General features: G+C 34.0%; 1 protein-coding gene and 1 pseudogene across 4 annotated transcripts in view; one reads left to right on the top strand and one right to left on the bottom strand.

Moving 5' to 3' along the window:
- Positions 1-22,316, top strand: part of ARFGEF1 (ADP ribosylation factor guanine nucleotide exchange factor 1) — a 149,627-nt gene that overhangs the window by 64,949 nt on the left and 62,362 nt on the right. For 3 of the 4 annotated variants that reach the window (XM_043602221.1, XM_043602222.1, XM_043602223.1), the window contains 4 exons: positions 1,603-1,713; positions 13,533-13,708; positions 14,881-15,014; positions 18,614-18,848. In XM_043602221.1, coding sequence (XP_043458156.1) covers positions 1,603-1,713; positions 13,533-13,708; positions 14,881-15,014; positions 18,614-18,848 — 656 coding nt within the window. Of the gene's footprint in view, positions 1-1,602; positions 1,714-2,512; positions 2,611-13,532; positions 13,709-14,880; positions 15,015-18,613; positions 18,849-22,316 lie in introns of those variants that run through there. The other variant, XM_043602224.1, reaches the window with a different exon arrangement.
- LOC122496040 lies at positions 10,156-11,737 on the bottom strand (annotated as a pseudogene).

The raw sequence follows: 22,316 nt of genomic DNA, 5'->3' as shown, positions 1-22,316 counted from the left end.
AAGTGACCTGCACAAGGTAATTCTGCTGAAGAGAGTTAAACAATACCTTTATAGAGAAAGTAATGATGTTTTGGTTGAATCTTGGTGGGTAGGAGTTGAAATTGGCTGGCTAGAAAATTTAAGAAATTTTGTGACAGAAAAAGTAACATGGGCTGAGACTCAAGGAATGGAAGCATCTACTGTGTGCAAGTCACCTTGTAGGATACAGAATTAAAATAAGACATAATTTGCTGTGGTAGAGTCATGATTATTTTGGCCCTGTAGGTGTTTTTCTCACAACAGCTGATAAAAATGAAAATTCTGCCTGAGAGCCATTGATTAAGAGACTCTAGAGTTTGCTTTGAATTACATCTCTGTCACTTATTAGTTATGTGACTTTGGACATAATAGTTAACTTCGCTAATGATTTCCTATGTGTAATAAATACCGCTATTTCTGTCAGATAATTTGAGAACTGACTCATGATTCACTATTTTGTACACATATTAGTGACTGTATATTTAGTTTTGTTGAAACTAACTTTCAGACTCTAGATAATTTTAGGCAGCTAGAGGACAGAAATACAAAGCTTAAGGGTGGCAGAAAAATTATCTGTCAAAACATCTTTTATGTTTTTACTCCACCGAAGAGTCTTGTGTTATTACCGTACTTAGATTTTTTATAAAATAAGTGTACTGATTGGTATGTTTCTTTATCAGATTTCCCCTTGTGGCATTCAGTATTCTGTAGAGTGTAGCAAACAGTAGATTAGGAGCAGTGAACAATAGGGAGGACAGGTTTCTGGAGGGCAGTGTGAGTTGGGATGAGGGTGTTAGCAGCACTACCAGCTAATGTGCAGTCTGATGCTGTTTGGAGTAGGGCCGAACAGGGTCCTTGATCCCAAAGCGACCGAAAATGTTAATTGAGCCTTCCTGAGGTATTTGCAACATTTCAAAACAACCAGTAGAAATCCTATTTTTATCTGCAAGCTAACTCTGGAATGTCAAGGTTTATCAGTTTCTCTTAAGCTGTTCAGAAGTTCTCTTGGGCATATATGTCTGTTTGATTGTTAAATTGGAGAATGAATCCTTTTTTATTTATTAAATTTAGTTTTACGTTGGGTATATAGATTGGTTTGGGGAAGAAACAGTAAGGAAGGGCTGGAATGCACTGTTGGAGGCCCACATGGCCCTGTCTCTTTGTCTTCAGAGACTTCACAAATACAGAGGCACATTATTGATAAACGGAATTGATCAATGCAGGCTTTAGTTACATTTAATATATTACTTGATAAGTATGTCAGACATGTTAGAAATTTTTCATTCAAAATACTTTAAATGTTTAGCTTCTGAAGGAAAAATCTAGAAAATTTGCTTAAGTTGAATGATCATTTAATAGTTTGTCAAATGAATCATTTTTGAAATTGACTTAAATTTATAAAATATTGTAAATTTGGTATAGTTATGAATTCTGAATGTTTAACTTGTAATTGCTTCTAGTTTCATGTTATCCATTGGATTTTCTTTTATTCTTAATTGTTTAGCAAAGTTTTTAATTTTAAATGTTTGGTAAAAGTTTCCAAAAAATTCAAATAATGTTTTCTTGGATTTTTATTTTTTAAAGCATTATCTAAAAATGACATATTATATGATGGAGAAAACCATGACTGTGAGGAAAAGCCACAAGACATTGTACAGAGCATTGTAGAAGAAATGGTGAACATCGTTGTTGGAGGTAGTGTGTTTCACTCAAAATGAGTTTATTCTTTGATATTTCATCTAACTATGGAGACTATTTATATGTGGAACAAAAAGGGCAAATATATAAGCTCTTTCTCAAATTAGAGTGTGTGTATAGAAAAAAATATTTAAATGTTTTTAATTATCGAAGAATTAACTCTCTTTTTCTCTAGGTTCAGTTACAGTCTTTTATAATAATCCGTTACTCCCCCTCCCCATTGAAAAAAAGTTGATGCCATTTCATTGCTTTGTTTTTGTGTTTTGATGGTAGAGATATATTCTTTATACTCCTAAATGCATGAAACTTGATAACGAAAATATTTAAATTGATTCAGTTTTGAGTATTTCATGTCTTTTTTTGAAAAAAATTAGGCTTTCTTATACCTTTATTGTCACAACCAAGGTATAATTGATACAGGGGCAGGTCATATCTTATGGATATATCTTTGTAATACTATAAAGATGTTTTATTACAGTTTGTTAGGATTTTATCTCCCATTTTCCATAAATAGTATTATTTATAGATAGGATTAGATTTGAGACTAATCCACTGAAGCTTATTTAATTCATGGTATCTTGCCCAGGACTAAGCATAGAACCTTGCTACGTATACTTCTACATATATGATTAAATGTATGTACAGTATGGCTCTTGAATGAGAAGAATACTGTTTCAGCCATACTAACTCCCTTTTATATTACCATTCTTTCTAAGAATATCTTTTCTCCTTTAATGAAACACTAGAACCAGGCATTCATCTGATTGCCTTCTTGTTTTTTCATCTTTTCATTCAGCAAATACTAAGGAAGTACGTACAGTTGTGTGGCACTGTAGGAGGATACAAAAGTTAATCCAAGATAGACCATGCTCTGGAAGAAGGGGGTTCTGGAATGTATGTATGTAAGACTAATACAAGGTATAAAGTGATAAGTGCCGTTAGAAAGAAATAGCTAACATCCTATTAAAATTTTGTAAAAAGTGATTATTTCTAAAATGATCCGGGAAGACTTCATGTAGGTGATGACACTTAAACTTAGACTATATGGATTCACACAAGTTTGGGGAATGGTATTTGATGTATTGGAAACTCTGTTAGTTCAGATTTAGAGGAGAGGATGGTTTGGGAATTGGCAGGTGGTAGTTTGGCTGAAGTATAGAGTATGTGATGTCATACAATAGAAACTAAGGTTAAAGAGATTTTTTTTTTAATGTTTTTTTATTTTTGAGAGAGAGTGTGAGCTGGGCGGAGGAGCTGGGGGGAGGGGAGGTGCAGAGAGACAGGGAGACACAGAATCTGAGGCAGGCTCCAGGCTTTGAGCTGTTAGTGCAGAGCCCGATGCAGAGCTTGAACTCATAAACACCATGAGTTCATGACCTGAGCTCAAGTCAGATGCTCAACTGACTGAACCACCCAGGCGGTCTTCTTTGTTTTTTTTTTTTAAGGGGGGCAGGGAAGAGAGGGAGAGGGAGAACTTTAAGTAGGCTCTGCGCTGTCAGCACATAGCCTGAGTGGGTGTGGGGCTCAAACTTGGAACCATGAGATCATGACCTGAGCTGAAATCAAGAGTTGGACACTTAACTGACTGAGCCACCCAGGTACCCCTAAGGTTAAAGAAATCTTAAGCTTACTAATTAAAAGTTTAGGATTTTAGACTTTATTCTATCACAAAATGAGTTACCATTATGAATTTTTTAACTAATAGATGGAATGATTAGAATTATTCTGTTAGAAGAAGGAAGTGCGGAAGTAGAAAGTACAATAGGAGACCAGTGCAGTAATGGAATCCTCAGCAGGACAGAAACAGTGGAAATGAAGAAAATGTGAATGAGAAGTGAGATATCGAATGTTGAATCAAGTAGGCTTTGCAACTGGGGTGCCTGGGTGACTCAGTTTGGTTACTTGTCCAACTGTTGATCTCAGCTCAGGTCATGATCTCATGGTTCATGGGATTGAGCCCTGCGTCAGACTCTGCATTGACAGTGCAGAGCCTGCTTGGGATTCATTCGTTCATTCATTCAATCAATCTCTCTCTCTCTCTCTCTCTCTCTCTCTCTCTCTTTTTCTCTTTCTCTGTCTTCCCCTCCCCTGCTGGCTCTCTCTCAATATAAATAAATAAACTTAAAAAAAATCATTAAAAAAAAAAAGACCTTGCAACTGATTAAATACCTTGCTGAAAAAGAAATTATAAGGTATGTCAAAGACCCCAAGAATATCTCAAGGTTTTGTGATTTACTAGAGGGACTCATAGGACTCATCATATAATTATACTCACCACTAAAATTTTTACCATGTAAGAGTACGATACAAAATCATCAGAGGGAAAAGACATGTGGGGCAATGTCTGAAGGAAATCAGGTGCATACTTCCAAGAGCCCTCTCCCTATACAAGTCACACAGGAAGCGCTTAATTCCTCCACATCAGATTTTAGGTGTTGGCTATCAGAGTAGCTCATTAGACTAAGTGCCCAAAGTTTTGTTGGCACCCTCTACTTGCATGTACCCAAATTTCAGATTTCCAGAAGGAAAGCTGTATTTAGCATAAACCACATTATTTGTACAGTTTAGGCACAGTAAGCCACTCTTAACTAGTTCTGGGAATAGTGCAAACCCTTCCAAAATGTAGTTCCGGGTGCCAGCCAAGGACCAACCTTGCAAGCAGACCAACCTTGCAACCTTGCCTATCTAAGGATAGGCAGTCTTGGGCCTGCTATGTTAACTCATCTCTGCTTTGGTGGTATCCCAGTTTCTGAGTCTAAATGAGTAGGTGGATGGTTGTGGAATTGGTAGAATTAAATTATGTTGGAGGAAAAGTTGTCTTGGGAGAAAAAATTACTAATTCTTTAGTGCACCATCCATGTGGAAATTTTATGATACACATAATAGAAATCTAGAAATCTGGCCTAAGATATCAAGACAGGTGCTATAGATGGGAGTCATTTTGTTATAAATTAGTAGTTAAAGCCATAAAATCATTGAATGGGCAAGTATAGAGACTAAACAAGAGGCCATGCTCCTGGGAAGTCGGAATTTAAAAACAAAAACCCTTGTAAACTTACAGTCAGGGAAGAAAGAGCATTATGTGCCCATGCATTCTTTAGAAGTTTAGTAATACATGTTAGGGGATGGCGAATTATGTCTCATGAGCTAAATTTAGCCCATTGCCTATTTTTGTAAATATTGCTTTTTTAGAACACATGCTTATTTATGTATTGCCTACAGTGGCTGTCTTTGCACCAGGGACCATATGGCCTGCAAAGCCTAAAATGTTTACTAACTGGCCCTTTGCAAAAAACTCTTTACCAGTCTTGAATACATATCAATACAGAGTGTGAAGTGAAATTTCTTTGATTTTTCTGCAACTTTTTACTTAGAACATTTTCATACCTAGAGAAAAATCCAAAGAACAGTGCAATGAACACCTGTATGCCCTTTCTCTGGATTCACTAGTTGTTAAAAATTTTGATACATTCATTTTATGTTTGTTTAAATAGACCTACACACATACGTGTATGTAAATGTGTGTGTTTTGCTTGCCTTTGCTGAACCATTTAAAGATGGGTTATATATATCCTGATGCTTTACTCTGTTACTTCATATCTTTTCTAAGAATAAAGGCATTCTCATACATAACCATAATTCGTTTTCGCACCTAAGAAAATTAACACTATTTCAAGGGTATCTAATATAAATACTACATTTTATAATGTTCCCAAATTCCCAAATGGTCTCTCTTATATCCTCTTTTTCCTTTTCCTTTTTAAGTACAGGGCCCAATCTGGGTACGCTCACTGCATTTGATTGTGTCTCTTTGGTCTCATTAGTTTAGAACAAGTTCTCTTGTCTTTCCCCCCATCTTTCATAACACTTACCTTTTGTTAAAGAGTATGAAATTGTCTTGTCGAATGTTACATATTTTGAGTTGATAGGGCAGTTTCCTGATTTAGAGTAAATGTATTTGGCAAGAATACTGCATAGGTAATGTTGGTACTTCTTATTACATCATGTTATGTTAATTGATACATAACAAGTTACCCATATTAGTGATGATGTTTGATCACTTGGTTAATGATGAGCACTAGGTCTCTTCATTGTAAGGGAGCATTTTTCCCTTTATAACTATAGTTGACCATTCAATAATGAACTGCATGAGTGCACTATATGTGGATTTTTTCCCATAAATACAGTACTATGAATGTATTTTTCTTCTTCTTTTTTTAATGTTTATTTATTTTTGAGAGAGAGGGAACAAGCAGGGGAGGGGCAGAGAGAGAGAGAGAGAAGATCCTAACTGGGCTCTGCACTGACAGCACAGAGCCTGATGGAGGGCTTGAACTCACAAACCGTGAAATGATGACCTGAGCTGAAGTCGGACACTCAGCCAGGTACCCCATCTTTCTTTTTGAAGTGGGCTTCACATCCAGTGCGAGCCTTGAACTCACGACCCTGAGATCAAGACCTGAGCTGAGTTGAAGAGTCCAGCACCTACTCAGCCACCCAGGCTCCTTTGTATTTTCTCTTTCTTAATGATTTTCTTTATATTTTTTCTAGTTTACTTGATTGTAAGAATACAATATATAATACATGTAATATACAAAATATGTGTTTATCGACTGTTTATGTTATCAGTAAGACTTCTGGGCAACAGAGGCTATTAGTAGTTAAGTTTTGTGAAGTCTTAAGTTATATGTGGCTTTTTAACTATTTGAGGGGTCAGCACTCCTAATCCCTGTGTTGTTCAAGGGTCAACTGAAAGAAATAATTTGAGAGTGATAGGTTGAGGTCATATGAGGATCCATCCACTTAGTGGTTTTAGCATCCGTTGATGATCCTTGACTTCTTTAGATACTACATTGGTTGCCAAATAGTGATTTCATGATTCTAACATTAATTGACACTTTTCTATAGATAAGAGTGCTTCCCCTTAAAAAAAATAATACTGTGAACTCATGAATTCTTTTGTTATTCAGTGTATTATAATCATTTACCGTCATTATTCTTTGTTCCCGATTTGGCTAATAGGAATCCAGTTCCTGTGTCTTTGTGATGTGATTCCATTATCTTGGAGCACTTCTTGTTTTCTGGAACAGTGAGATGTTTTAAGTTAAACGTTCGACTTCCTCTTGCCTCAGCCCTGGAATCAGTTCTTTAAGGAGTTTTTGTTCTTTTTAGTAGGCAATTGTATTTAGAGACTAGGTGTGCTAGTGAGGTGTCGTTACTTCCTGGCCTTTCTAGTGTACTGAGATAGATCTACAATCACAAATCATATTGATAGTTGCAGTTCACATCCAGTGCTACTAGGTTTCTCTTCATCTTCCTGCATTTCGTATTTGTATCTCCCTTTTCCCAGCATTTCATATTTTTATCTCCCTTTTTCCACAGTAAAATCCCCAGATTCTCAGCAACAGTGTATCATTACCAGCAACAACTAATTTAAAGTTCAAAAAAAAAAAAAATTACATATGTATTTAGTACATTTTCTACTAATGGTGAATAATACTATTTATAATTACAGAATTTACAGTAGTAAACTGTATTAACTGTTGATTTAATGTAATTTATTTTTGTTTTTATTTTTTATTTTAGAGAGAGAGAGAGAGCCAGCGGGAAGAGGAGCAGAGGGAGAGAGAGGGAATACTAAGCAGGGCTTGATTGATGCAGGGCTCAATCCCACAACCTAATTTTTGCAAAAACTTGACCTGAGCCAAATCAAGAGTCAGACACTCAACTGACTTAGCCACCCAGGCGCCCCTGTTTTGTTTTGATTTAATTGAAGATCCTATACATGATTCAAAGTCAAAATTATATAAAATATTGACTCAAAGAATTCTTTTATCCATTCCTTCCTTTGCTGACATACCTTCCATTGGTAGCCACTTTCATTACCTTTTAGTTTATCCTTTATGTGTGTGTGTATTTCTCCCAGAGTAGTAAGCAAGTACTCTGATTATTTCTCTTTGGCAAAACACTGTATGTCTCCTCCCCTTTTTTTTTTTTTTGGTCCCCCTTTTTTTTCATTTAATATATTCTAGGAATCCTTCTATTTCAGTTGATAGAGATTTTCTTTCCTTATTTTTTTGGTCTCTTGACTCTATTACGTGGGTGTATCATAGTTGATTTAACCAATCCACTACTGACAGGAACTTTGGTTGTTTCCAGTGCTTTCCTATTACAGATATTGCTGCAGTGAGTAGCCATATGCATCTGTATTGTTTTGTATTTGTGGGGGTTTATCTTGAGGGAAGATTCATAGAAGTGAGATTACTGGGTCAGGTGGTAAATGAGTATGAAAATTAATTAGCTGTTGCTGAATATCCCTTCACAAGTGTTGCACCATTTTGCACTCTTACCAGCAATGTGTGAGAATTCCTTTTTATCCATAATTGCCAGTGGAATTTAAAGTTTTGTATTTTTGCCAACCTGTTAGGTGAGAACTCTTAGTTTATTTTTTTTTAATTCTAGTGCATTTAATATTCAGTGTTCTGTTAGTTTCAGGTATACAGTGTAGTGATTCAGCAATTCTGTACATTACTCAGGGCTCATCATAAGTGTACTCTTAATCTCCTTCACCTATTTCACCCATCCCCCACTTCCCCTTTGGTAACCTCCAGTACTCTATATTTAAATGGAGTCTGTTTATTTCTTTTTTTCTTTCTTCATTTGTTTAAAGTCCACATATGAGTGAAATCATATGATAATTGTCTTTCTCTCATTTATTTCACTTATCATTACACCCTCTAGATCCATCCATGTTGTTGCAAAAAGCAAGACTCCCTTCTTTTTTATGGCTAAGTAATATTCCATCGTATAGGCATACCACATCTTCTTTATCCATTACTTAGTTGGGTTTTAATTTGCATTTCTGTATGAGTGAAATTAAATATATCATATGTAAGGGCCATTGTATTTCTGTTTTTAGTGAATCATCTATTCATGTCTTCATTCTATCAGGTTTTCATCCTTCTGTTATCCTTGATTTTTTTCCCTTAATTTTTAAGAATCCTTTTTACATTAGGATTCTGTGATATATTTTATGAATATTTTCTTTCAGTTTATTATTTTCCCAAGTCTTTTGACTTTGATACACTGCTCTGAAGAGCATTCTTGTTATAGATATCTTTTAGCACTTTAGGATACACTTCTAAAAAAAGGAATACTTTGATCAAAGTGTGTGGGCATTTAAAATTTATATGTAATGCTGTTTAATATCACTTTGCTAGATGGATTATATCTTATTTTAATTTGTTTTTGATTACTTGTAGGGTCAAAACACAGGGAGCAGTCATTATTTTTGTAGGTTAAATGTTGGCAGTTTCATGGTCCAACTGAGTATCTATGGGTTATTTATACTTTTCTGAATTGCCTATTCATGATTTCTTAGCGGTTTCCTTTCAAGTTTTTTGGTTTCTCTGTTCTGATTTCAAGATTTATTCATATTAAGAAATGAAACCTTATTCAGTGTATTTTAAATATTTTTTTCTAGTCTTTGTTTTATTTTCATTTTGTTTAGCCTTTGCTTAGGTTATTGTTCTGAGCAGATATTTGACCACATAAAAAATTTAACAAATACTGCCTTTTTCTTTGTGAATTCTGTTTTTGTCTTGCTTAGAATGGATTTTACCACAAAACTACAGAAATAATCTGCTATACATTTTTCTAATACTTTTTTAATTTTTTGAATTCAGATCTTTAATTCATCTGAAATTAATTTTTCATGTATAGTATGAGATTGCATAGCTAACCTATAGAATAATCCTTTCCCAATTAATTTGAAGTGCCAATTTTATCCTACATGATTCTGCTGGAGTTTTCTCTGTAGTAACATTGAGCTATTTTTATTCAGTGTTGAATTGTTTAAAATATTTTAATTTTATAGTACATTTTAATCTTTGTAGTGCAAGTCCCCCATCCCCTTGCCAGTCAGTTTTTGTAAACATCAGTTAAGTGTATGCTACATAACTTTAGAGCCAATTCATTGAATTTAAAAAAAAGTTTATTAGTGATTGGAGTTATATTGTGTTCTTAACTTGGGGAGCTGCATCTTCTTTGTAGTATTGAACCTTCTTATCCAGACACAGAAGTTCATTCAGTCAAATCTTCTATGTCACTCAGTAAAATTTCATTGTTTTCTTTCTTTGGCTCCTTCACATTTCCTGTTAAATTATTTCTCTGTTTTTTGTTCTAGTTGTTTTAAACAAAAATTTTTTTTAATGTCATTTATTTTTTGAGGGAGGGAGGGAGGGAGACAGAACACAAGTGGGGGAGGGACAGAGACACACACACACAGATGTGAAGCAGGCTCCAGGCTGTCAGCACAGAGCCCAACGTGAGGCTCGAATTCACAGACCATGAGGTTATGACCTGAGCTGAAGTCAGATGCTTAACCGACTGAGCCACCCAGGCGCCCCTTTTTTGTTTTAGTTTTGATAGTATTTTGGATGAGTTTTTTCCCACACTTCCTAATTTATTTTTTTCATTTTAAGTTTATAAAGTCATATATAAGATTACTTTATTACTGCATCTTCTCAGTTGTTTCTTCCTTATACTTGCCCTTTTTCTTTCTTTCTTGGTGAGATTTGACTTTATGTTCAAGGATCTTTTTGTGGTCTTTGTCCTGTTTTAGTCTAGTGATAACCATCCTGCTAGGGTGAATGCCCATGTGGGCAGCTGTGCCATTTGTCTTCTGTCACTCTATTTGCTAAGTGTAGATGACGTATTTCTTCCCATACACCTGAGCTACTTTGCCAGTTTGCTGACTTCTGTTGTGTCCTCATACAGCCTGTACTTCCTCATCCTCTGGGTGTGTGTGGATCGAACTATGTACTTCTGTGTCAGCTCTTTGGAAAGAGGAGAATCTCCCTGCAAATATGGGAAGGTGCATTGAAATGACTTTTACAGTTCTTGCTCTGGTCAGAAGTCACAAAGGGATTGAACTTCATTTTGACTGTTGGCACTTAAGCAATGGCCACAAATAATTCCAACTTCCTAATTTAATTGGAATATAGAAAAACCCTTGTTTTCCATATTTACCTCCTATTTATTCATTTTCTGAACTCTGATATTTTCTAAGCGTTTTTTATTTGATAATCTTGGGTTTTCTTGGTGAAAAATATATTTTGTATTTTTTTCTTTTACGGTATTTATTCCTCATTTTTGTCCTTTTGTTTCTATTATATAACATTGGTTCGAGCCTCATTTTGTTTTTAACATTGCTGTATTTCACTAGTAGGTATGATAATTGCTATTGTTTTTTGGAGGATACTCTTTCAAATTAAGTATATGAGTGTGTGTGTGTGTGTGTGTGTGCGTGCGCGCGCCTGGGTGTGATTTTACTTTTTTTTTTTTTCAAATCAGTCTTAACTTGAATTTTTTCATACCAGTGAAAAATACCAGACCAGCATTTATCAAACTTACTGATGAAATATAACAATAATGTTAGAAACATCGCATCTGTCTCTTGTTTATATTTCTCCTAGTAATTTCAGTGGGATTTATCAAAGGAGAAGTTAATTTTTAATTGACTCTATTTACCATCTTGAAAACAAAAGTCTACACTTAATGGTTAGAGAACAGTTAGAGGAGAAAACAGAGAGAATAATAATATCTAACTCTATTAAGTACTTTCTGTATATCCCAAATGACTTTATTTGCTTTACTTACATTTATTCATTTAATCCTCCCCAAGCACTGGGATGTTTAGGTGCTGGTACTATTCTTTTTTACAATGAGAAAATTGAGAGATTTTAAGTTAACTTGTAGGAAGCAGTAAAATGAAGATTCCAACTCAAGGATGTCTGGCTTCAAAACCTGAAAATAAAATCATAGAATGTTTTTGATTTCTTTTGAGAAATATACTAGGAAGGGAAGAAGAAAAGTATCATCAGTGAATATTGATTATTCCTCTTAGAAATTTGATAAAAAGGAGAAAAATGGGCAGTAGCAGAGGTATAGCAAGAGTTAAAGGAAGATTTTTTTCCAGTGAGAAGATTTGAGTATGTTAAGTAATGAGGAAGATTCAGTCACATACATGAAAATGTAATGTTAAAAGAGAATACTTGGGGAGGGAAGACACAAATGAATGCAAGAAGAGATGAATTTGAGGGTGAATGAATAGTTCACTTTAGAAATTCAAAGGAATATTTTTTCCCCTGAAATAAGAGGGGGAAAAAATTATTGGTGTCAAGGAGCTTTATGGTAGGACAAGGGAGATTGAGGTAGCCTACCTACTTAGTTGAGTTACCTAACTTCTTAACTACATAGAATGTGAAAGTCATTTGTTAAGGGAAAGTGGTGGGGGGAGGCAGTGGGAGAAGATGTAATTAGGTACTGAGAGAAAATGGAATAAGCTTTGAGGGATTATCCATTTCTGATAGTCGTTATTAAATTTTTTTACTTCTTCCAGAGAATTCTTTGCTATTAAACATATATGTAAGATATGTGTAATAAATAACATGTATTTAAAAGCTGCAATAGCATTTAGCACATAAATACATATATATTATACACATAATATATATATATAAGAAGTTAGGATAGTATATTTAGCATGTCTAACTAACACTAGCATGTTAAAGCTCCAGAAAGGTCTACTGGGAAAACTAGTGTCTTATTTTGTGCAGCACAGAGCTTCCCAAATATATTTTATCAGTATCTTCATGTACCAGTTGTTAATTGCAAAACACGCTTTGAAATTATCCAGTTTAATCTATCTAGGATATTCTAATTTGGAGAGCAGAAAGCAGCTTTAGAGTAGGGGCATGAGATACACTCCTTTCATTACTGAATCAATCAGAAATTGGGCATATATTACCATATATCTACAGAATTATAGATACCACTGATTGTGAATCATTTATGTTCTTTATGTGTTGTGTGTGTGTAGGGTATGTGTGTTTTGGTGATTCCTCATTAACATTATTTTTGCTGCTGATGAAGAAACTGAGACAAAGAAAGATGAAATAAGTTATCCAGTTAAATGGGAAAGACACGATTGAAACATAGGTCTTTCCTATTTCAAAATCTACTCAGTATAGTATATTTCCCTTGCTTATAGTTCTCTTTTGATTGATAGCATGAAATGAGCAATTTCCTGCTAGTTATGGCCACAGACATGTATGTATTTCTTTCTTAAAATAACATAATTATATCTAGAATAGTTATGAAACTTGGTATTATTTGTAATATCTGTTCTACCAGAAATCATTTATTTTTGTTTATATTAATTAAAAGTATGATTATTCAGAGTGACATACTAAAAAATATTCAGGGGTATAGGCCATTTTTTCCATATATGTGTTCCAAAGAATATGGAGTTATTAATAGGTATTCTAAAAAGGGGAAGAGGAGCTCATTGTAAAATAAATTTTGGAAACACTACATATCATATATTCTCTTTGGAGAGCAAATTAAAGACTGTAATAAAGAAAGCTATTTCCCAGTATTTCTCTAACTTGCTTGATAATGGGATATTTTTTTTTTTTTTTGGAAGACCCTGTCTTAACATCTTAAAGAATTAGCATTCATTAGAACCAAGTTTAGTAGATGATAATATAGACTAAAAGTAAGCTTCTCTTTTGGCACATCCCAGTTAGCCTTTCATCAGTTGAGTGTGTTTCATAGCTAGAGCTACTTAAGGATTGTATTTGGATGTATTCCAAATACATACTTACTACTAAGTATACTAACCTTTAAATGGTGCCAATTCATACTATTTCACATTGCTTTCCTGCTATTGTTGCGTTTTAAATACTCTTTGTGCCTTTTCAGTATACTTAAGTCACATATATTTGCATGTTTTTTTATTCTTACCATTTTAGATATGGGAGAAAGGACGACTATAAATGCAAGTGCAGATGGCAACATTGGAACTATAGAGGATGGTAGCGACAGTGAAAATATCCAAGCAAATGGAATTCCAGGAACACCAATTTCTGTTGCATATACACCATCTTTACCTGATGACAGATTGTCTGTCTCTTCCAATGATACTCAGGTATAAATGGGGGGAGCAGATGTCCTGTTAATCTTACACATTTATAGGCTACCAGCACTTTGTGGTGAATGTATCCAGTTGATAATGCTTGCTGATTACAGTTTGGGGAAATAAAGACTTAGTTTTTTCTCACTGATACAAATCAAAGCAGCTTATTCCCTAAATATATTGATAGCTAAATTTCCAACTCTAAGCTGTGTTTCATAGGTGTTCACATCTTCTCTTTGTACACCCCATTGAAATTACATTTAAAAAGAACATTTTTATCATATATTTGTAGGACAATTCTAGTATCACTGGATGAGGAAGAACTTTTAGAAATCTAGGGAACTTCATCTTTCATTCAGGGCTAAATGAAATCTGAACTATGGTAGTAATAAGGTTCTCCTGATCCCCCCTACCCTATATTTAGTGTGTTTTTATTCTTATCCTTTTAATTTTTTTTAATGTTTATTTACTTTTGAGAGAGAGAGAGAGAGAGAGCATGAGTTGGGAGGAGCAGAGCGAGAGGGAAACACAGAATCTGAAGCAGGCTCCAGGCTGTGACCTGTCAGCACAGAGCCCAACGCAAGGCTCGAACCCATAAACTGTGAGATCATGACCTGAGCCGAAGTCGACACTTAACCAACTGAGCCACCCAGGCGCCCCTTCTTATCCATTTAGATAAGGAAGTCCTACCCTGTATCATTGACCCGTATATAGGGTTTAACTTTCTTGGCCTTGTTGACCTTCATCAGTTAATAAGTTTTAAACATTGCCTTGACAATTTCTGCTGTCTTATGTCTATCTGTGCAGAATAGCTAAAAAAAGGACAAAAACAGAAAACACCAAATGACAGGTAGTAAAAAGCATGGTTTAGGCAATGGATGAGGTGTCTTGTCAGGGCATGATGTGCTAGATTTTGTTAGTAATGGTATGAAATGGATAAATTTTGAAGAGTTTTTGGTAGCAAAGAGAGAATATTTTTAAATAATTTATTTTTTTAAGGTATTTATTGTTGGGGAGCTAGGGTGGTATGTCAGATTAAAGAGAAGCAATGTGGCAAATTCTTCATCAGGTTTTTTTTTCCAATAGAACCTCTTGTATTACTGAACTGAATAGAATACATAGAAGGCTGAAATGATTTTACACTGTCAAATGTCTCTATTTACATGGTATATTAACTTGTTTAGGAATCTGGAAATTCTTCAGGACCTTCACCTGGTGCTAAGTTTTCCCACATTTTACAAAAGGATGCCTTTCTAGTATTCAGGTCATTGTGTAAACTGTCCATGAAACCACTGTCAGATGGACCCCCAGATCCAAAGTAAGTCATTGGCTATTCTGCTTGACACATACAGTATTTAATCTTGAAAACTTACTTGCTGTAAGATAGTCTTTGGATTTTCTTATGTTCTTTTTGTCCTGTAGAACCCTGAAAAATGTATTTTAGGATTATTTTGCCTTTCTTAAAAATTTTTTTTAATGTTTATTTATTTTTGAGAGAGAGCAAGCATGAGCAAGTGGGGAAGGGGCAGAGAGAGATGGAGACAGAATCTGAAGCGGGCTCCAGGCTCCGAGCTGTCAGCACAGAGCCCGACACAGGGCTTGAACTCATAGACCGTGAGATCATGACCTGAGCCGAAGTCGGACACTCAACCGACGGAGCCACCCAGGCGCCCCAGGATTATTTTGCCTTTTAAAAAATGTACTTGAAAAATAGTTCCAAAATTGCTAGATAACTTATACTATTTCCCAAAGTATACCAGCAACATTAGGGGATTGTGCTTGGTACATAATAGGTGCTCAATAAATATTGAATGATTGAAAGAATTCTTATTTCAATATTATAAATAACTTTGGAGTTAAAATAGCCCTGTTATATGTAGCCTCATGCTAGGTTTCTGGAAGCTACCAGTTGAAAGTTAATAAAACTAAGAGAAATAAATTTTAAAATTCATAATGAAAGGTATTATGTATTCATTAAGGTCTGAAAAATGCCATGATACCTTTCTCTGTGGGGAGCAGGGAATACTTAGAGATAGGAGTCACTTGTCTGGTTCCTGTCGAATGTGTAAGTTTAAGCCATAGGAAAGTGCCATTTGTAAGTCATAAGTTGTCAAATATCTTTCATTTCTTGTGAGTCAAATGTAACTGATTCTTGCTTAAGACTGGGTTTGGACACTCTTAATGTTACAGCATGATGTAATATAGCATGACAATTTTAGGAGAACTTTCTGGAGAAAGAAATCTTAAAGAAGGCCTCAGTGACTTTGAGAAAAGAATATTGAAATAGTGGAGAAATGTAAGCAATGCTACTTCATTTTTTAAAACTGTAGAGCATTTCAGTTTCTAAATGTCAGCTGAGAAGAAAGACTAGAAGCAGTTACATTTGTTATATTTTCTATAGTTTTATTTTGTCACATTGTACTGATTCAGTGAGAAACATCTTTTAAGCCCCAAAGCCAAAAGTTCTAAAATCATTTTAGGCCCAAATCCTGGGAGTCAGAGATATAACTTACCGATTTTTCTTTATTTTGAAAATACAAACTCTACAGAAAAAGGATTAAAGTTGTTCAGATTGCAATGTAAATTTGATTATACCCTATGTATGTTACAAATATGTATTCAAAATTTTTTCAATTTTTTATTCTCACTATGAAAAGAAAAATAACCATCTCATTCTGAATTGTTAAAGACTTTAAGGAGGTAGTAACTTAAGAATTTGGTGTTATTGTTGAAGGCCATCTTTGCCTTGATTTGAAAATGTTATTAATCTTAAAAGTCTCAGATGATTAGTTTTCCAAGTCAGATGTAAAAAAGTGTGATTTGAAAAACTATAAACAGAAAAGGGAGAATTCTTTAAAGTGCCCAAAATGAAAAGAACACAAAAGAAAATAGATGAATTTTGAGGAGTACTTTGGGGGAAGGGCATTCATTTAGCTCTATAAAAAGAATATAGTTTTGGAGATCTGAAATCTTTAATATTACAAAGGATTCTTATAAGGAATAATGTAAATTATCCTTCTACTCTGTGGGTTTAAACCAAATATTAGGAAATTTTGAACATAGAAAAGACCTTGATCATCAGAGACATTAAACATTGGAATTGAATACTGAAGAAATTAAATTTTCTAAACTCTTCTTTTCTAAAGAATATATGGTTTTCTCTCTTGAATGATTTTTTTCTAAAATTAATGGCTTTTTGTAGTTATGTTTTTGTTTTGTTTTGTTTTTTTGTCTTTGCTTCTCTTGATACTTTGTGATGTTGCTAAGATGATGATCCAGGAAATGTTTGTTAAGCTTGATTCATAGTTTGAAACTACCCCATTAAAATCTGCAGACCTGAAATTTCTAGCATCTTTTGCCTATAAAAGTGTACTTTATTGTGTCATAAGACAATCATTTGATCATTTCTTCATTAATTAATGCCTTATAGATAGTAAGTAGTTAATAAATGTTTAGATGAGTACATGAATAAATCCATGAGTTACATTGAGCACGTGCTAGGTACAAGGCATTTTGTTAGAGCTGGGGATACAAAAATAACTTACAACAAAAACTCATGTGTTAGAGAATAGTAGGCTGCAGGTTTTAATAACTATTGGAATTGAGCAAAAAAGATGGTAAATTAGCTAGACTAGGAAGTAGCCATAACATAAAAGCCTTGGAAGGCTTCAACATGAAGGGGAGATACTTCACCCATTTCATGTTTTCCTGTAGCTATTTAAAATCTTCTCACTGTTTCTAACTTGATTTATTTAAGGTTTGTGTGTGTGTGTGTGCGTGTGTGTGTGTGTTATACTATATTTGCTGCACATATATAGATTCAGAGGCATAGCCATCTTGGAAAGTTGATATGTAATAATGAGCCATGATATTATTGGTTCCAGTTTTATTTCAAAAATGGTAATATTTGTGTGATTCCCACTTACATGAAATTAAATATTCCTTGTTAGAGTTTCTTAGGTCCTTGAATTACTTGGCACTTAAAAACTATAAAATTTTTAAAGTAGAAATCAGGAACAATTAAGTTTACTGTCTGTGGTGTGAATGCGACTGCTAATAGCATTTGGAATAAAAAGAATTAGCTGCTAGAACGTTTAAGTGTGTTCTGCATTTGAAAAGTTGCCTGGGATCCAATCTTCCTGGTCTGTTGGACTTAAGATGCCTGCTTTAATGGGAGAAAAATTATATTTGTGAAATCTGATAATTATAATGCTAGATACTGAGTAGAATATGGCATGGTGTATTGATCAGAGAAAAAAGTGAAAATTTAAGCTGAAAGGGTAGTTTTTTGCTTTTAATTATTTAAAATATTTAGAATAAATGGGTAAACTTTAAGAGATAAATGTTCTGAAAGCCTCTTTGTATTTCAAAAAAGAAAACAACTTAAGTGGTTATTGAAAAAGTAACCTTGAAGTAGTCCTGTAACTTGGTCATATAACCAAAACTTTTTTAGGATTTTTGAGTAGCATGCCTAGGAAAAAAGCACATTATATACGAAACTATTATATACTATGGAACTATTATATACTAAATATGGTACTTAATCTGAGAAGAGTTCGTGGTATTTTCTAAAAAGTGAAATACACTTGTGAAAGAAAGGAAGAAGGAATAAATCTTTATTTTTCTTGTCTCGTGGAACAGTGTGTTGATTTTAAATATGTGTGGATGATTGTTTTCCATTTAAAAAGTTTATGAAATTATGTGCTTCTTGAGAACATAAGTGGAACTAACCCATTACTAATGGCGAAGTATTCGTATTATTCATATACTGTACTTTGTTTACATTGTAGACTTTTCTGTTCCTCTCTATTTAAAATTTGGTGAAATTATGTGGTACCAGGAAATATCTTTGGAACAGCTTTTAATACCATGACACTAAATTTGTCCATATACTTTGCCCTCTCTTTTACATTTTAGGTCTCATGAGTTGCGATCCAAGATTCTTTCATTGCAGTTACTTCTATCCATTCTGCAGAATGCAGGACCTGTTTTCAGGACAAATGAAATGTTTATTAATGCTATTAAGCAGTATCTCTGTGTCGCACTCTCAAAAAATGGAGTCTCATCTGTTCCAGAGGTTTTTGAGCTTTCTCTTTCCATATTTCTTACTTTGTTGTCAAACTTCAAGACACATCTGAAGATGCAAATTGAGGTATGTTCTGCATTTAGGCATTGTTGGGTATTTCATTTGTTTAATGTTAAATCAGATTATTAATACCCTGGAAGGTTTTTCAGAATGTAAAATAATATTAGTGTATTGTTGTGAACAGTTAACCCTTAAACAGTAGTGCTTTGAACTAAGTAGGCCCAGTTACATGTGAATTTTTTTCACTAAGTGCAGGTACAGTAGTGTAAATGTATTTTCTCTTCCTTATGATTCCCTCCTTCCCTCATTCTTCCTTCCCTATCTTTCCTTTCTTTCTGTCTTTTCTGTCTTGAGAGAGAGAGAAAAAGAGAGAGGGAGCGAGTGAGCGAGCGAGCCAGGGATGTTCAGAGAGAATCCCAAGCAGGCTCCATATTGACACTGCATAGCTGAGTGCAGGAGTTAAACTCATGAACTGCAAGATCGTGACCTGAGCCAAGATCAAGAGTCGGATGCCTACTCCACTGAGCCACCCAGGCACCCCCCCCTTATTATTTTCTTTTTTCTTTGTTTTAAGTTTATGTATTTATTGAGAGGGAGAGAACGAGTGAGGGAAGGACAGAGAAAGGGGAACAGAGGATCCAAAGCAGGCTCTGTGCCAATAGCCAAGGTTGGAAGCTTAACCGACTGAGCCAACCAGGCGCCCCACCTCTTTACGATTTTCTTAGTAACATTCTCTTTTCACTAGTTTACTTGATTATAAGAATACAGTATATAATACATATATAATACAAAATATGTGTTAGTTGAATGTTTATGTTGTTGTAAGGCTTCTAGTCAACAGTAGGGTATTAGTAGTTAAGTTTTTGGGAGTTAAAGTTCTCTGTGGATTTCAAGTATGTGGTGATCAGTGCCCTTGACCTTCACATTGTTCAAGAGTCAGCTATGCTGCTTTTTTTTCCATTTACCCATTTAACTAACATGTACTTATGAAATACTAAGCACTGGGTAAACACTGAGAATACAAAATCAAATTAAGACACAGCTCCTGCCTTCAAGGAATTTATACTGGTTGAGTAATTCTAGTTGTCTTGAGTTAATTTGGCCCTCACAATAATTTTGCCATTGTGTATATGGCATGTAATAATAAATTTGGTTATCTTAAAAGAAAGTTGCAAAATATACTTTATATATATGGTTTTAAGCCATCGAAGTCTTGGGTACTTTAAAGAGGCTATTATTAGTAAGGATTATATTTTTAAGGTTATATTTTAGGAATTTGACATTTTAATTTTTGCTTTGTATTATTTTTCTAATGTGTATATTTTATTTCTGAAGTTTTATCCCCGGGTCTTAATGGTCATGTGGTGCTAAAATATTTCCAGAGACTTGGTAGAACTAATAAAGTAGGGAGTTTTCCAGCCATGGCTGCACATATAATGCAGGTGTATCAGTTCGTGATCTTTTGTTTTCACTTTCAAATAATTGAATATTTAAAAATGGTATTTATGTTTTACTGGACTTAATTGGTGCTTGTTTCCATTTACCAGTTGTTATTATATTGTCTTGGTTGGGACATTATACATTTTAGAAACCCTCGCTTTTATGCTAGTTAGCTTTCAACTATGTGTTTGATAGGCAGGTTGCATTTTAATTGTTACAATTTTTTAAAACTGAAGTATAGTTGGCACACAATGTTACATTTGTTTCAGGTGTACGACATAGTGATCTGACAACTCTGTACATTATGCTCTGCTCACCACAAGTGTAGCTGGCATCTGTCACCATACAATGCTATTAAAATGCCACTGACTATACTTTTCATTACCATGATTTATCTATTCCATAACTAGAAGCCTGTATCCCCCAATACCTTTTACTTATTTATAATTCTTATAAATTTTATATTTAATCCTAACTAAAGATTGATAATTTATTAGCTCACAGAACAGATACATTATCATTTTCCCAGAGATTTGAGATGGTTAAAACAATCACACTTTATTACTAATCTACAGTATCTATTAAAATTCACATAGGATATTATGGGAATAAGACCGAATAAAGCCTTGATATTTTAAGTGAAAAGTTTTTATATTGGGACCAAATTTTGGACAGGAAATAATTTCTGGTACATATATATTGCCAAATTTTAGTTTGTCTTATATCTGTTAAAATAACAGAAGGCATTTAACTAGGTAGGAGTAGTTGCTATTTTTTGATAGTTTTTTCCCCATTATCTTCAGGAACTACAAATGAAGATTAAAAAAAACCCAACTTTTGGAACTTTTGCTTCCATACTAACCCAAAAGTCTTTCATTTGATGATGAAGCATTTGGATTGCCATTAGATTATTTTGAAAGACTGTATTCATTTACTTAGAGATTTTTGAATGCAACTTTTTAAAGTACTGTTTAGTAGACTGTGAAATATAAATTCATAGGGAACCAGGTATCACAAAAATCATTTAAATTGGGATTGCTATTTTTGTAGATTAAATGCAAATTAAATGCAGATTTATTCAATATATAAAATTTTTGGAAGCACAAATTTAAAAGGAAATACTACTAGTAAAAATTTCCTTTCTCCTCAGATGGTAGATTCTCATTACAAAATTGTTTTAATACTGTTCTGTATATTTAAAGAGATTACATGTATTTTACTCTCTATTGTCCCTTATGGGGAGATTGAGGATCAGACAAGATAAACGTAAATCTATTCTTGAAAATACTAAGCATGTTCAAATGCTTGATAAGCTGTATTCTAGTTGGAGAAAACAAAGCCAACATATGAAAACCTAAATTTGCAAAGCAGTGTTGAAATTGTTATTACGTGAATATTCATTTTATGAGAATATACACTTCAGACTTTCTGTAAAGTGATTTTTCTATGGACATTAACTTACATGTTTATATCAGAAAATCAGAAAATAGTTTATGCACAACTTTTCAAGAAAATATCTATTTGCAGACAAAGTGTTTATGATAGTATTGTTATTCTACACACGTTACGTTATAGGTGCTCTTTAAATCTTTTTTTTTTTTAATTTGGTTTTTCTAGAGCCCCTGTTGATAAGCATGGTGTCTTAAATACAATTGAAGGCTGTTGCTTATTAGTACAGTTTGATAATCCATAGAGAGTAGCTAAAGTTTTCATTTTCCTCTTTCTCCCAATCTAGTGGTTTTATTTATTCCATAAATTGGAGAGTTCCAAACTTTTTTTTATGTATTTGTTTGTTGAATATAATTGACAATATTAGTATCAGGTGTACAACATAGTGATTCAGCATTTGTGTACATTGCAGGATGGTCACTGTAATAAATCTAGTTACCATCTATTACCTTACAAAGTTAATACAAAATTATAACTATATTCCCCATACTTGGTATTACATCCCCAAGACTTATTTTATAACTGAAAATTTATACCTCTTTTAATGCCCTGGACCTGTTTTGCACCTCCACATCTTCATCCCTCTGTCAGCCACTAGTCTGTTTTCTTTAGGAGTCAGGAGCTTTGTTTCCTTTTGTTTGTTTT

Source organism: Prionailurus bengalensis, chromosome F2 (genome assembly GCF_016509475.1).
Source record: "Prionailurus bengalensis isolate Pbe53 chromosome F2, Fcat_Pben_1.1_paternal_pri, whole genome shotgun sequence".
In the NCBI taxonomy this organism is placed as follows: Eukaryota; Metazoa; Chordata; class Mammalia; order Carnivora; family Felidae; genus Prionailurus; species Prionailurus bengalensis.
Note: the sequence above shows the minus strand (reverse complement) of the source record. Positions and strands in the feature narration are given on the sequence as shown.